This window comes from Mrakia frigida (genome assembly GCF_051309035.1).
Source record: "Mrakia frigida strain ATCC 22029 unplaced genomic scaffold BDY24scaffold_7, whole genome shotgun sequence".
Taxonomy (NCBI): Eukaryota; Fungi; Basidiomycota; class Tremellomycetes; order Cystofilobasidiales; family Mrakiaceae; genus Mrakia; species Mrakia frigida.
The window spans coordinates 345355-358202 of record NW_027481274.1 but is presented as its reverse complement, the minus strand read 5'-3'; the positions used below and the strand labels follow the sequence as shown (position 1 = coordinate 358202).

Here is a 12848-nt window from a genome sequence, read left to right as displayed (position 1 = left end):
AAGCTCACCTTCAACAGCCAGTAAACCGTCGTGAAATCCGTTCCTTCCAAGTTAACCTCGTGAACCTGTCCCCTCCCCTCCCCATGACCATCCCCGCCAACCCTCCCGCCGCTGTCCCTCCCCTCGGCAAACGCTCCAGACAGCATCGTTTCGAAGTATTCGCTCCTCGCCTTCAACACATCACTGTGCGCCCAGACGACTCTCTTCCTCGAGACCATGTTGGGGTGAGGGTTGGACAGGGACGCTGCTGCTGCTGCTGCTGAGGAAGCGACGGAGGTGGAAGCGGAGGTCGGGGTGGATTGGTTGGAGGTTGAGAGGGAGAGGGAGTTGAAGTTGGAGGAGAGGAGGGAAGGGTCGTAGCGTTCTCGGGTTATGAACTGTGAAAGATGATCAAGGCGGGGGACGATGGGTCAGTCGAACTGAAAAACGACGCGTCGAAACTCGTTCCTTCGTTCGTTCGATGAACTCACCTTCACATCCCCCGTCTTGTCATTATCCAACGAGTTCTCCATCGCCGTCAATAGCGTCCTCGGGACCCAAGCCTCCCTCGGGAGTTCAGGAAGGACGAGTCGTTCTCCTCCGAAGGGAGTGTGGATCTGAACGACGAGCACGAACGCATCTTGTTCTTCGACGGACGGGTTGGCGAGGAGGGAGGAGAGGGTGGGGAGTTGGGCTCCTGTGCAGATGAAAGAATCGAATGAACGAATGAACGAAGAGAGAGAGTTGGGAGGAGTCAGCGAAAGGCCAAAAAAGAAGGGGAGGGAGGGAGGGAAGAGGGAGAAAGAAAGGAAGGGAAACGAACGCCAGAAACACGTATCCGGCTGGAAACTCCAGTCTTCCTCCCAGTAGTTCCAGAGCCATTTGACAGGGGAGTGACGAGCTCCAATGGGTTGTTCGATACTGCGATCAAAAACAACGAAGCGAAGAGGTCGGTGATCAGCGTCGAACGATCTCGTCGACTCTCCACGAGCACTCACCTCTTGATCCCAACCATGATCGACTGTAGGAACGAACGAAGACGAATCAGCTCTCCAGCTAGCTTGAAAGCGAGTAGTGAACGAAGCTCTATGTACTCACCGCAGGGAACTCCCAATGACTCCTACTCTCCCCACTCAACGTCCCGAGGTAAACACACAACGTCTGAACCGCTCGCTCCTGCTCCTGATCCTGCTCCTGTTGCTCTCCACCTCCCTCCCTGAGATCCAACCCGGACGCAAAATCCTGCATAGTCGGCGTACTGCTGGTCGTAGGAGGAAGAGGTTGATCCAACGGCTCAAAGACGACGTCGAGCTTGAACGATCCGTTCCCGATGCAAGGACCTGGTTGAAGGATCTCGTGGTTGTGGGAGGGGTGTTCGGGATCTTCGGGGAGGTAGGATTGGATGGCTTGGTTGAGAGCTTTGAGATCTTCGACGACCCATTCGAAGACCTGGAGAAGGAGAGGGAGGGAGGGAGGAGGCGGGAGGCGGGAGGAGAGGTCAACATCCGAGCTCGTTTGCTCTGTTCCCCTTCAAAACACTCGTAAGAACCGTCCAGCTCGTTCTACACCTCCTCTTCCCCGTCCGAAGTACTATCGAAGAACTCACTATAATGTTACTCTGTTTCGTCGTCTCCTCCGCCGCTTGAGCTCCTCCCCCTAGGACGGACCCTCTGCCCAACGAGGACGACACCGAGGAGGAAGGTCGGAACGAAGAAGAAGAAGCAGCTTGTTGATGTTGAGAAGAAGGAGAAGAAGATCCTCGAGAGGCTGAGAACGAGTTGTGACGGAAGGGAGCTGAAAGGAAGGGAAGGGAGGAGGGAAGGGAAGGTGCGCGCGGGTCAGCCCGCGTTCGTCTCTTTTTGCTCTCCTTTTTCGGGCGATAAGGTAAAGATAGGTGTTTCATGGGACTCACAGGAAGTGCTGGGTGTGTAGCTCATCTTCCTCAGCTTGGGGAAGAGGGAAGAGAGGGTAGGAAGGGAGAGTGGGAGAGAGGGAGAGGAACGAGCCGAGGACGTCAACAGTCTCCCCGAGCTTCGATTTGAGGCCGCCTTTGAACACCTTCACGACGGCCCAAAAATCATCATTTTCTCCAGCAAGAAAAACTTCCACTCAGAAGCTCTCAAGTTCATCTCTCTACGCACGTGAAGCCCATCCCAAAATTTGACTTTTCCCCGTTGCCAACGACGACCCTCCCCTCCTCCTCTTCCTCCCTTCTCGCCTCCCAAATTCCTTTCTGACCCCCAACCGCCATCTCCCTTTCCCTTCTCCTTCCTTCGTGAGTCTTTCCCTCCCTCCCTCTCCCTCCCTCCCATCTCCATCTCAAAGGACGACAAACTCCATATTATCTCGAACGACCCGCCCTGCCTTCCCCTTTTTCTCTCTCTCTCTCCGAAAGGAAGGAAGGAAGGAAGGAAAGGGGAAACGAGAAGAAAAAAACGCTCGAAGGGAAGAAGAGGGTCGTCGTGGGAGCCTTTTTTGACACATGAGCTGAAAACAAACCCCTCACACCCATCCACGCTTGCTTCGTTGTTTTTGTGTATACACCTTGGAGAGCTCTTTCACTGACTTTGTGTTGTTTCCTTCGTTTTTTGGGGTCTACAGAATGCTGCTGCTTCGTTGACTCCCTTCTCTCGTCGCTGCCGTTCAAATCAGCCCATCTCTTTCTTCCCTTCCTTCAGGTTCGTTCCCTCCCTCCTCTCCTTTTCCACCCTACCACCCACCCCCCCCAATCCACCCAGTACGACCTCCCTCGAATGAAGAAGCGAAATTAAAGAATCATACTATCTAGTTAACCAGAACTGGTTCGAGGAAGGATTCGTTCGACCTCGAACCACTACTTGTGGATATACTTTCAGCCTTGTCTGACTCCCCCCCAAACCCCACCTACCTACCTACCTCGAGGCTGCTGTCTATGCAGTCTTTTGAGGTACGGAGTATTTCCTACACAAGAACGAAACGAGCGAAGGAATCGAGATGAAGGACGAAGAAACTGACTCCTCTTTCCTTCCCTTCGCTTCGTTCGTCGGAAAACAGATCGCTTTCGCTCGCTCGCCCGCTCGACGACTTCTCTCAGCAGCTCTCCGACCTCGTCACAGGAGGCTCTCTACGACCTCGTCGTCGAAACGGTTTTCTCGTCCTCGTTCTCTTTTCCTCTCAGGTGAGCCTTTCTCTCCCTTCCCTCCCTCGCCACGTCTTTTCTTCCACAACTTGATGAAAACATTCCGATGGGCGGACATAATGCCATCTGCTCTACCCCTTCAGTGTTTGGGAAGCTCCTCTGTGTACAAATTGAGGAGTGGAGTGGGTGCTCGATGATTCATCGTTTCTCTGAATCCATCCTTCCCTCTCGCCCAACCTTGCTTGCTTTCGATGGACTGGGAAACTGAGTGCTGACTCTGCGCTTCTTGTTTTGGTTGGTGCTGTAGATGATGATGAGACGGTAGCGGTGCTGAGCTGGGCTTGAGGAGGAGGAAGAGACGAGACGACGGCGTCGTTTCGCTCGTCTCTCGCTCGTTTCGTTCTCGTTGATCGTTCGAGTTCCGAGGACTCCAGGCTTCTCGACCGACTGCTCCCTCTCGTCAGTTCGATCTACCCAGGGTCGAACTGAGGAGCCGTGAGCGGCTTGGTGCGAGTCGCTTGGTCCCTCTCTTGTCCTCTTGTCCTCTCCTTTTCTTCTCTCCCTCTCTTTCCGAAAAATTCATGAACCTTTTCCCAGCAAAAACCTCTTTTCTCCTCGCTCTCGAAAGTCCTCTGCTCTCGAGACTCTATCTACCCGAAAATAGACCGTCCAAAAGTCAAGTCCCTTTTCCCAAACCGTCGTCGTTCGTTTCGCTCTGATCACTTGTCCTCCAACGACCTCCCTCCCTTCCCTTCCCTCTCCCTTTCGTCCAACCTCCTTCCAGGGATGCTCCTCCTCCCCTTCACTCTCCTCTCCACCCTCCTCGTAGGTTCCTCCTCCGTCCAAGCTGCTAGTTCGTGTGCTGTCTTGTGAGTTTCGAAGCGTCGAGCGCTGCCGCCTTCCTTCCTTCCCTTCCCTTCCGTTTCGTTTGGTTCTCTTCATCGCTGACGGAGATGCGTTTGATTCGTTTGCAGCGACGCCAACTTTGACCTCTACGTCTTTGGAGGAACGAACGACGTGAAACTTGGGGCTCAGAGTACTTGGGCGGGTGAGTCGACGTCGAGGGAAGAGGGTCTATCTAAATCGAGCGAGCGTGAGCTCTCACACGGCTGACCTCTGTGCGTTTTGTTTTTTAGCTCCTACGGTTGAGAATCTGACGAGTACTGGACGACCGTGAGTTTCTTTCCCTGTTTTCTCCCTCTTTCTGGTTTGTAGGAATGCGTTCTTGGTGAAAAGGGGAGGAGGAGGAAGCAGGGAGGAAGGGAGGGCTGCGATTGTCCGCTGCTGCTTCCCTCTTCCTTTTCCTCCTCTCCTCCTCCTCCTTCCTTGAAAGAGATCCTTGTAACTCACTCATCCCTTTCTCTACCCGCAGTCCCTACACCGGCCCTTCCCTAACGTGCTACCTCTCCCAATCGCTCAACGCGCTCTACCTCCTCGGCGGCTCCTCCTCCTCTCCCTCCGACATCTACATCTACTCCTTCTCCTCCTCCTCCTGGTCCATCCAACCCACCTCTTCAGCTCCGGACTTCACCGCGTCGTCGACGGGATCCGTGTTGGATCACGATACCAACACGTTCTTCACGCTGGCGGGAGGAACGGCGTTGAGTCAGTTGGATCTGAGCGCGGGGACGGATCAGGGGACGGGGGGGACGCTGGCGTGGGAGGGGGTGAATACGGCTCCGTTCGAGAGTTCGGTGAGTTGGATTTTGGGACGAGGGAGAAGACAGGAGCGAGGGAGGGAGAAGAGAGCGCGAACGAACGAACGAAGCTCACACGCCTCTCTCTCCCTTTCTTTCTTTCTCTTCTTTCTTTCTCGCCCTCGTACGCCAGTCCTACAACCCAACCATGGCTCTCGCTTCCAACCACATCATGTACCTCGGAGCTCCAGGAGTCGCTGCTGGTTCCGCTGAGATCTTTGTCATTCACTGTGCGTTTACGTCCTCGTTCCATCCCTCGTCTCTCTTCCCTCTCGTTCGTCTCCAAGAACCGAACTGACGCCGTCGATTGGGTTGCAGACGCCGCCTGGCAAGCTGAACCTCAAACGTTCCCTACGTTGAACAGCGGGACGGCGTTCCCTTCGTCCCACGGTCAGGCGACGTCCTTCTTTTTGGCGAGTGGGGATGTGAGTTCTTTCTTTTCGACGCGTCGTCTCTTTCTCTCTCTCTCTCTCTTCCTTTCTTTCCTTTCGACTTTCGTTGAAAACTTTCGCTGACTTTGGGTTTCCTTTTCCTTTCCTCCAGGCCCAACTCCAATTCGCCTTCGTCGACGATGCGTTCACCAACAGTTCGTCGTCGTCCCTGCTCCGCTTCCCTCCTCTCCCTCCCTTCCTTCCCAACCCTGACTCCCTCCCTCCCTCCCTCCCTCCCTCCCCACCCAATCACAGCCTTCATCCTAACCCACTGGACCTCCCCTTCCACCGCCGGTTCCACCGACGGCGCCCCCTCGGGAATCTCCCCTTACCTCAACTCCACCCAACTCCTCCCTGCTCCCTCCCAGCAGGATACCGGAGCCACCTACGCTGCGTCGGCGACGGATCTCGTTCAACTTACGTCGACGGGGGAGTTGTATTACTTGACGGTGTTGGGGAGCTCGTCCGAGGTGGGAGGGTACGCGGTGGAGAGCGGAGCGACGTGGACGAAGATTGGGTACGCGGTTGGCGGGGGTAGTGGGAGCTCGACTGCTGCTGCTGGAGCGAGTGCGAGTGCGAGTGCTGGAGGGAGTGCGAGTGCTAGCGGGAGTGGTGTTGCTGCTTCAGCCTCAGCTTCAGCTTCTGCTTCGGCGGCGGCTGCTTCTGCTTCGAGCACGACGAGCACGGGAGGTGCGCAGAGGGAGAGCTCGAGGACGATGGGTGGGGCTGGTGTGCTGCTGGGTTTGGTTGCTTGGTTGGTGCTTTAAAACATCGTCTTTTGGACGCGTTAGACTACACGTTCGTTTTTTGGTTTAGGATTCGTTCAGTTTTTTTTTTTGGTTGTGCTCGTTTGCTGCCTCGTCGTTTCACTTCATTTGCACCATTCGTTTTACTCGTACACGTAGATTTTTTAGTATTGCTCTGCTCATGGACTTGCTTTCATTGGGTTTTTGGCGCGTTGGGGATGGAGAAGAGGTCCGAGGAGAATGGAGACGCGTCGACGGAGAAACCGCCTCGTTCGTCCTCTTGAAGAAAACCTACAGCGAGTTGGCTCGCTTCTTCATCAACCAAAGGAGATGAACCGTTTGAAAGTCAAACCTGACGAGGTGGAGAAAGATCGGAACAGAGAGGGAGGGAGAGACTAGGGTTGACGAACGGCGCGTCGAACGGTTGGAAAAGAAAGAGAGGAAAGGCGAGAGTTGGGAACGTAGATAAGCAGCCGTGGAAGTGTGGAAAGTGCCTTTTTTTTTTTTGAAGTAGTTGAGTTAGCAAATCTCTTTTTCGAGAGGGCGAAGAGCGAAGGACTGATCACTCAACTCGCGTCGCAAACGAGACTTGTTTCGTCTTCTCGTCTCGAGCTCGAATTCGCTCTCAAGACTGACATCGTTAAGCTCCGTTCGTCGATCACTTTCTCTGGTGGCTCTATCTAAGAGGTTGGGGATGGGTCTCTTGCAGCAGAGGGCCCTCGAAACGACTCGAGGACGAAAGAAAGAGGAGGGGAGTTTGGTTCGACCTCGTTGTCACCCCCCCTTCCGATTTCTCCTCGGCTGCCTTGACGCGTCTCTCTATTTTTTCTCTGCCGTTCTCGGCCTCGAATTTTGCAGATGTTGTTGGTTCGCTCCCTGACCCGTCGGTTGCTCCAAGGCCCCTTGGAGGCTTTTTTACCTTTCGAAAGAAAAAGAGAGTCACGTCGGTGCGCCCAGGGTGATTACCCTCTCGCGTTTTGGGGTCGCTGCTTCCTTCCCTCTCTTCAGCCCTTTGTTTTGAAGGGTTGTTGTGATTTCAGTGATAGACACCTTGGAGAGGAAGATAGTATTCCAGGCCCTTGAAAAAATCTTCCCCTTTCCACTTCCTTTGTTGTCTCTTGCTCCCCTTTGTTTCTCCCTCAAACCTCAAAGGGATTTCGATCGAAAAAGCCAAGGCGTTCCTTCTCGCTCCCTCCCTTCTTTTCCTCTCCTTCAACCATCACTCTCTCTCTCTCCCTCCCTCCCTTTCCTTCTCTCGTTCTCTCTCGCCTATCCCACTCCCATCCAACACCAATCTTTCCAACACTTCGTCTCCTTTCAATTAGAAAAGCAGACGTCCTTCACACTCGTTCAACAAAACACTCCTCCTCCTCAAACTTCCTTCGCACGCGCCCTCCTCCCCTTCCTCCTCCTCCTCCTCAACCACCATGTCTCCCTCTACGAACCTCGCCTTCCTTCTCACTCTCTCCCCTGTCCTCCTCACTCTCCTCCTCACCCTCTCCCTCGCTCCCACCTCCGTTGAGGCTGCTTCTGGTCACTCTCGATCCGCTCGACGACACGCTTCGTTCGCTGCTCGACGAGCCGCCGGAGAGTTCGACGTCCCCAGCACCCACGTTCAGAAGAGGATCGTCACTCGAGGAAAGAGGGCAGACGGAACCCAGTGCAAGGTTCGAAACCCCGTCGTCGTCGCTGCTGCTGTAGTCAGCGAGGCTGCTTCCTCAGCTTGGGTCGAGCCTGCCTCCTCCTCCTCCGCCGTCGTCGTTGTTTCAACCTCGGAATACGTCGCTCCTGCTACTACTACCGCTGAGGCTTGGGTGGCTCCTACTACCGAGGCTTGGGTCGCTCCTACTACTACTGCTCAGGCGTGGGTTGCTCCTGTGAGTTATTTTTTCTTCTTCCTTTACCGAAGCTCCTTTCTCTCGACCCCCTTGTTCTCCTCCACCCTTCCTCCCTCCTTCGAAAACCCCCCTTTGATGGGCTCGACCCTCCCCTACCTCGTCACATATCCTCCTTTCCCTGAGATGCAAAACTTCGTATACTCTCTGCATCTCCCTTCCTCTTCCTACAAAAAAAACCAAGTTGTGTCGAAACTGACACGCTCCTTCCTTTCCTTCCTCCTCCTTCCGTTTTTCTTTGTTGTTTTTCCCTCCCATCCCAAGACCACCACCTACGCCGCCGCCGCCGTCGCTACCACCGCCGCCGTCTACGTTCCTCCTACCAACAGCAACTCTGGATCCTGCAGGAAGGCGGGTCTCGCCTGGCCCAACGGAAACGGAGACCAACCTGATCTCTGGAAGGCGACGATGGGGAACTCTTGGTGAGTCGCGAAGGAGGACCTTGCTTCCTTTCCCCTCCTTGAATGAACCTGGACTGACCCTCTCTTCTTCTCGTTCTTCGGGTTCGCAGGTACTACACTTGGTCTGTGAGTATCAAAAGAACGCGTTTCTTTCTTTTCTGGTTCGTGGAGGGATGAACTGACCGACGTCGTCCTTCTGTTTTCCCTTTCCCTTTCAAGCCTTGGCCCGTTGATTCCTTCAATGGCTTGGAGTTCGTTCCTATGCTTTGGGGTGAGTCAATCCTTCTTCCTTCTCGTCGTCCTTTCTTCTCTGACCCCGTCTCTCTCTCTTGTGCTGCTCTTTTCAGGATGGAAGCAGTGAGTTCTCGTTCTTTCTTCACGTTCTCGACGTCGTTCTGACTTCCATCTCTCTCTCTCTCTTCTTTCCTCCCTAAGGGTCGGAGACTGGAACAGCAACATCGATAGCTACGCTGGTCTCGGAGTGACTCACGCTCTTTTCGCCAACGAGTTCGTTGCTTATCTCTTTCTGTTTCAACGCCGCGGGTTCGAGACGGAACCGAGCGCTGAACCCTTCTCTCTCTCTCCCTCTCTCTCTCTTCCTCCTCAGGCCCAACGGTGGTGGACAAGCCAACATGCCCGCTAGTTCCGGATGTGAGCTCTGGACTCAGCAGTTCGAGCAGCTCCGATGGAAGGTTCCTGGAATCCAGGTGAGCCTCGTCTCTTCTCATCGAAGGCGAGCCTCGAAACTGACGCCGCCTCGTTCCCTTGCTGCGTCTTCGTTTGATCCTTTTCAGCTCGGATCCGCTTCCCCCGATGGAGCTCCCTCTGGAAAGCAGTGGCTCATCGACTTCGAGGCTCAGTGCCCTCAGAACCGAGCCGACGTGAGTCCTCCGTCGGTTTCTTTCGCTTCTTTCCTCGACGGAGCTCTGACCTCGTTCTCTTCCCCTTTTCTCGTGCGTTCGCAGTTCATCACCTTGCACTGGTACGACGTCACCTACGAGAACTTCCAGGCCTACGTTCTCGGATTCGCCGAGACCTTCCAGCGACCTCTTTGGGTTACCGAGTGAGTTTTGAAAACTGAATCGCACTCTCTTCTTTCTGTTCTCGAGAACCATCGCTGACTCGTCTTCCTTCCTTCCTCTCTCCAGGTACGCTTGCCACAACTTCAACGGAGGAGCTCAGTGTGACTGGAACTACGTCCAGAACGAGTTGTGAGTCCATCTCTTCGCCTCTCGGAAGGAAGGCGACTTCGTCCGAGTTCGACATCTGACGCCCTTTCTTGCTTCTTCAGCTTCGAGGGAACCACCGCTTGGATGAACGGACGATCCGAGGTTGCTCGATACTCTGCTTTCGGAGCCATGCAGGATATGGTGCGTTCAGACAGACGAAGAAAGGAGGAGGTTGGAATCGAACTGTTCAGCGCTGACTCGTCTCCTCTTCTCTGTTTCCTTTTCGTCTTTGCAGCAAGGAGTCAACACCGCCAACTCGCTCTTCTCTGGTGAGTAACACTCCTTCTATTCTCCATCTACGCGTTCCACAACGAACCTCGTCGCTGACTCTCGTCGTCGTCGTCCCTCGTCGTTCTCTTCCCTCTCTCAAAGGCGCCGGAGGAGTCTCTTCCCTCGGACAGAAGTACGGATCGTCCTACTAAAAGCCTCAACCCTTGACTTTCGATTTCTCCCTCAGTCGCTCGCTTCGGATTTCGCTCTTTTTGTTTCTTGGACCACCCTCCCGACACGCTTTAGTTTTGCCCTCTCTCTTCTCTTTTCGTTCCTCTCTCGTTTTTCTCAACTGGCTCTCGCTCGCACTCGCCAAAAAAGTTTGTTCTTCTCTCTCTCTCTTTCGATACCCTACGTAGCGTCTCTTGCGTAGCCTAGACGGTTTTTTCGTAGAGCGTTTCTTCTTCTTCTTCTCTCTTTTCTTTGATCTCACGCGCGTCGGTCGTCCGCTTGTGGGACGGTCGACTGCCTTTCTTTCCTTTTTTTTGGTTCTGTTTTGTTTCGCATTCTTCTTATCTTGCGTTTATAGAGGTCTAGATGGCTTCAAACCTTCATCATCGTTCATGAAGAGGAAAGAAGAGCAAGAAGAGGGAGGTGGAGGGAGACTCCGTCGCGTCGAATCGAAAGTTCGTCCCTTCTTCTTTGGCTTTCACAAGGACCACTGGGCAACGGCGTCCCCACCTTCCTCGCAGTACAGATCCCTATACCCTTGGAAGGGCCAGTGAACAAAAAAATCAACCTCGTTCGCGTGGCGTTGGGGGAGGAGGCCTTGGCTCGAGAGGGAACAACAATGAAATCTCGACCTGTTTCACCTTAGACGACCACCTGCCTTTCCCCCTCTTCTTTTCTTGCTTTTCCCTTCCCCTCCCCCTCCCTCCCCTCCCCCTCCACCCCTTCCACCTGTCCCAAACGACCTCACTTTCTTTACACAAACTTCCATCCCACCTGAGTCAGCCCTCTCCCTCAATCCCTTTGATCCCTCCCTCCCTCCCTCGAGAATGCCAGCTTCCTTCTCCCTCCCTCGTCTCGTCCCCCTCCTCCCTCTCCTCTTCACCCTCCTCTTTGCTCTCGTCCTCGTCCCAACCTCCGCCAACGCCAACGCCAACGACGCTGGCGTCTCGAGACTTCATCGGGGTCGACACCTGTCCGTCGCTGGTCGACGAGCTGCCGCCGCCGCCGCCGCTGCTCAAATCCTCGACTCGGAGTCGAAACAGACCAACCTTACCAAAAACCAAAGAAGAGCAGGAGGGACTCGAAGATGCAAAGCCAGACCTGGACTCTCCCTCGGGCTCAGCGTCCCAGCAGCTCCCTCCCAAAGTACCGCCCTCCCGACTTCAGCTTGGATCGAACCTCCCGTCACCACTGCTGCTCAAGCTCCTCCTCCTCCCATCGTCACTCAAGCGCCTGCTACTCCTCCTCCTCCTCCCGTAAGCTCAAACTCAAACCTCTGTTTCTGCTCCTCGCGAGGAAAAGGAAGATTTCGCGACCGGCCAAGCTGACCGACCACCTCTGGGCGTCGTTCTCGTTTTCATGACAGACCATCGTCGTCCCTCCCCCTTCAGTCAGGAACGGGAAGTTCGGACTCGCCTGGCCGAACGGACAGAGTGATCAGCCTGGACTGTGGGAATCGCAGGCTCCGGGAGCTAGGTGAGCTTTCTCTCTCTCTCTCGAACGAGAAAGAAAAGAAACACGCGTCGACCTTTTTCGATTTCGTTGAGGGTTTCGTGTTTCTCACGCCGCTTGCTGACTTTTTGGTTGGTGTGCGTTTTGGGTTTGGTGTGTTGAAGTGTGATTACTTGGTCGGTGAGTTGAAGAGTGTAGAATTCCGAAGGGCAGGGAAGGAAAGAGGAGGAGGAGGAGGAGACGGACGCGCTTACCTTCGCTTTGATTCGTTTTTGCAGTCGTGGATCCCGAGCTATTTCAGCAGCAACATGGATTTCATCCCTATGCTTTGGGGTTCGTGAATTTCTTCTTCGTTGCTCGTAGATGTCCGTCGCTGACGTTTCTTCTTCGCTCCTCGCCATCGACTCGCAGGACCTGGACAGTGAGTCTCGCCGTCTGCGTCGTTCGCATCGTCTCTCTCTTCTAAGCTGACCACACGATATCCGTCCTATCTGCTTTTACAGCGTCGGAGAATGGGAAGCGTGAGTCGACCGCTCTTTCCTCCTCTTTCGATTCGAAGTTCGAACTTCGACGCGTCGCTGAACCTCTTCCCCTTCCTTTCCTTTCCTCTCACTGTTCTAGCAACATCCCCACCTTCCAAGCCGCCGGAGTCACCAAGGCTGCTTTCTTCAACGAGGCCAACAACGGAGGACAAGCCAACGTCGATCCATGGACGAGTTGCGAGGTCTGGAAGCAGCACTTTGGAAAACTTCGAGACGTCATCCCTGGGATCCGACTCCTTTCGATGGCTCCTGATAACAGTCCTTCGGGGAAGCAGTGGTTGCTGGTGGGTCTATGTTTCCGCTCGACGCAGGCTCCGAAACGGAGGAGGAGCTCGAAACGACGTGCTGATGTTCGACTTGCTTTTCGCTTTCTTTATCGTTCGCAGGACTTCCAAGCTGCTTGCCCTAACGATCCTTGGGACGTCACGGTAGTTCACTGGTACGGAAACGATCACCTGTACGTTCGGAGAGCTTTGAACGGATCGGAGACTGTGGAAGGTCGTCGACGCGTGCTGACTTCCTAGTTCCCGCTCTTTGGTTCACAGAGACTTCCAGGTCCGTCAGACTTCTCTCTTGTCCTCGAGATCAAAACTGACCGTCTCTACCTCTTTGATCACAGGCCTACGTCACCGATTTCATCAACACTTTCGGAAAGCCCGTCGCGATCACGGAGTACGCCTGCCATAGCTTCAGCGGTGGACCTCAATGCTCCTGGGACTACGTCCGAAACGAATTCTTCGAAGGAACCGCCGTCTGGGCCAACAACAACCCTATGGTCGAGACCATCATGCCCTTCGGTGCGATGCAGCAGATGCAGGGCGTCAACGCGGCCAATCAACTCATGTACCCTGGAGGAGAACCCTCCGACCTTGGGTGGAAGTTCCTCTCCCTTTGAGCGTCCACATATTTATTCATCT

General features: G+C 54.5%; 4 protein-coding genes across 4 annotated transcripts in view; 3 read left to right on the top strand and 1 right to left on the bottom strand.

The window, feature by feature from the left end:
- Nucleotides 1-1967, bottom strand: part of BDY24DRAFT_265966 (BTB/POZ domain-containing protein) — a 3596-nt gene extending 1629 nt beyond the window's left edge. The window contains exons 1-7 of the mRNA XM_076636878.1: nt 1892-1967; nt 1586-1773; nt 1078-1428; nt 978-1000; nt 803-900; nt 471-676; nt 9-377 (exon numbers count right to left, since the gene is read on the bottom strand). Of these exons, the coding sequence (XP_076498809.1) occupies nt 9-377; nt 471-676; nt 803-900; nt 978-1000; nt 1078-1428; nt 1586-1773; nt 1892-1916 (1260 nt within the window). The 5' untranslated portion in view covers nt 1917-1967. The remainder of the gene's footprint in view (nt 1-8; nt 378-470; nt 677-802; nt 901-977; nt 1001-1077; nt 1429-1585; nt 1774-1891) is intronic.
- Nucleotides 1968-3717: 1750 nt separating this feature from the next.
- On the top strand, nt 3718-6167 carry BDY24DRAFT_381758 (uncharacterized protein). Its single transcript, XM_076639400.1, has 8 exons — nt 3718-3966; nt 4072-4145; nt 4234-4270; nt 4470-4791; nt 4928-5024; nt 5113-5219; nt 5338-5380; nt 5481-6167. Exons 1-8 carry the CDS (start codon nt 3884-3886, stop codon nt 5990-5992), a joined length of 1275 nt encoding a protein of 424 aa, XP_076498808.1. The 5' UTR covers nt 3718-3883; the 3' UTR covers nt 5993-6167.
- Nucleotides 6168-7185: 1018 nt separating this feature from the next.
- On the top strand, nt 7186-10320 carry BDY24DRAFT_381751 (glycoside hydrolase family protein). Its single transcript, XM_076639399.1, has 13 exons — nt 7186-7848; nt 8131-8288; nt 8378-8393; nt 8487-8538; nt 8615-8624; nt 8703-8774; nt 8875-8974; nt 9062-9148; nt 9233-9330; nt 9416-9478; nt 9559-9637; nt 9732-9765; nt 9869-10320. Exons 1-13 carry the CDS (start codon nt 7399-7401, stop codon nt 9916-9918), a joined length of 1269 nt encoding a protein of 422 aa, XP_076498807.1. The 5' UTR covers nt 7186-7398; the 3' UTR covers nt 9919-10320.
- A 444-nt stretch (nt 10321-10764) lies between these two features.
- On the top strand, nt 10765-12826 carry BDY24DRAFT_413219 (glycosyl hydrolase catalytic core-domain-containing protein; the record flags this gene model as incomplete). Its single annotated transcript, XM_076643156.1, has 10 exons — nt 10765-11193; nt 11304-11413; nt 11554-11569; nt 11668-11722; nt 11801-11810; nt 11893-11910; nt 12011-12215; nt 12318-12388; nt 12477-12486; nt 12551-12826. The coding sequence occupies 10 exons, from the start codon at nt 10765-10767 to the stop codon at nt 12824-12826; spliced, it is 1200 nt and encodes a 399-aa protein (XP_076498806.1).
- Nucleotides 12827-12848: the final 22 nt, after the last annotated feature.

Coding starts and splice junctions, on each gene's coding strand:
- BDY24DRAFT_381758 (XM_076639400.1), top strand. CDS start 3,884: ATGCTCCTCCTCCCCTTCACTCTCCTCTCCACCCTCCTCGTAGGTTCC. Junction 4,146..4,233: donor GGCTCAGAGTACTTGGGCGG/GTGAGTCGACGT, acceptor TTTGTTTTTTAG/CTCCTACGGTTGAGAATCTG. Junction 5,220..5,337: donor TCTTTTTGGCGAGTGGGGAT/GTGAGTTCTTTC, acceptor CCTTTCCTCCAG/GCCCAACTCCAATTCGCCTT.
- BDY24DRAFT_381751 (XM_076639399.1), top strand. CDS start 7,399: ATGTCTCCCTCTACGAACCTCGCCTTCCTTCTCACTCTCTCCCCTGTC. Junction 8,775..8,874: donor CACGCTCTTTTCGCCAACGA/GTTCGTTGCTTA, acceptor CTTCCTCCTCAG/GCCCAACGGTGGTGGACAAG. Junction 9,331..9,415: donor CGACCTCTTTGGGTTACCGA/GTGAGTTTTGAA, acceptor TCCTCTCTCCAG/GTACGCTTGCCACAACTTCA.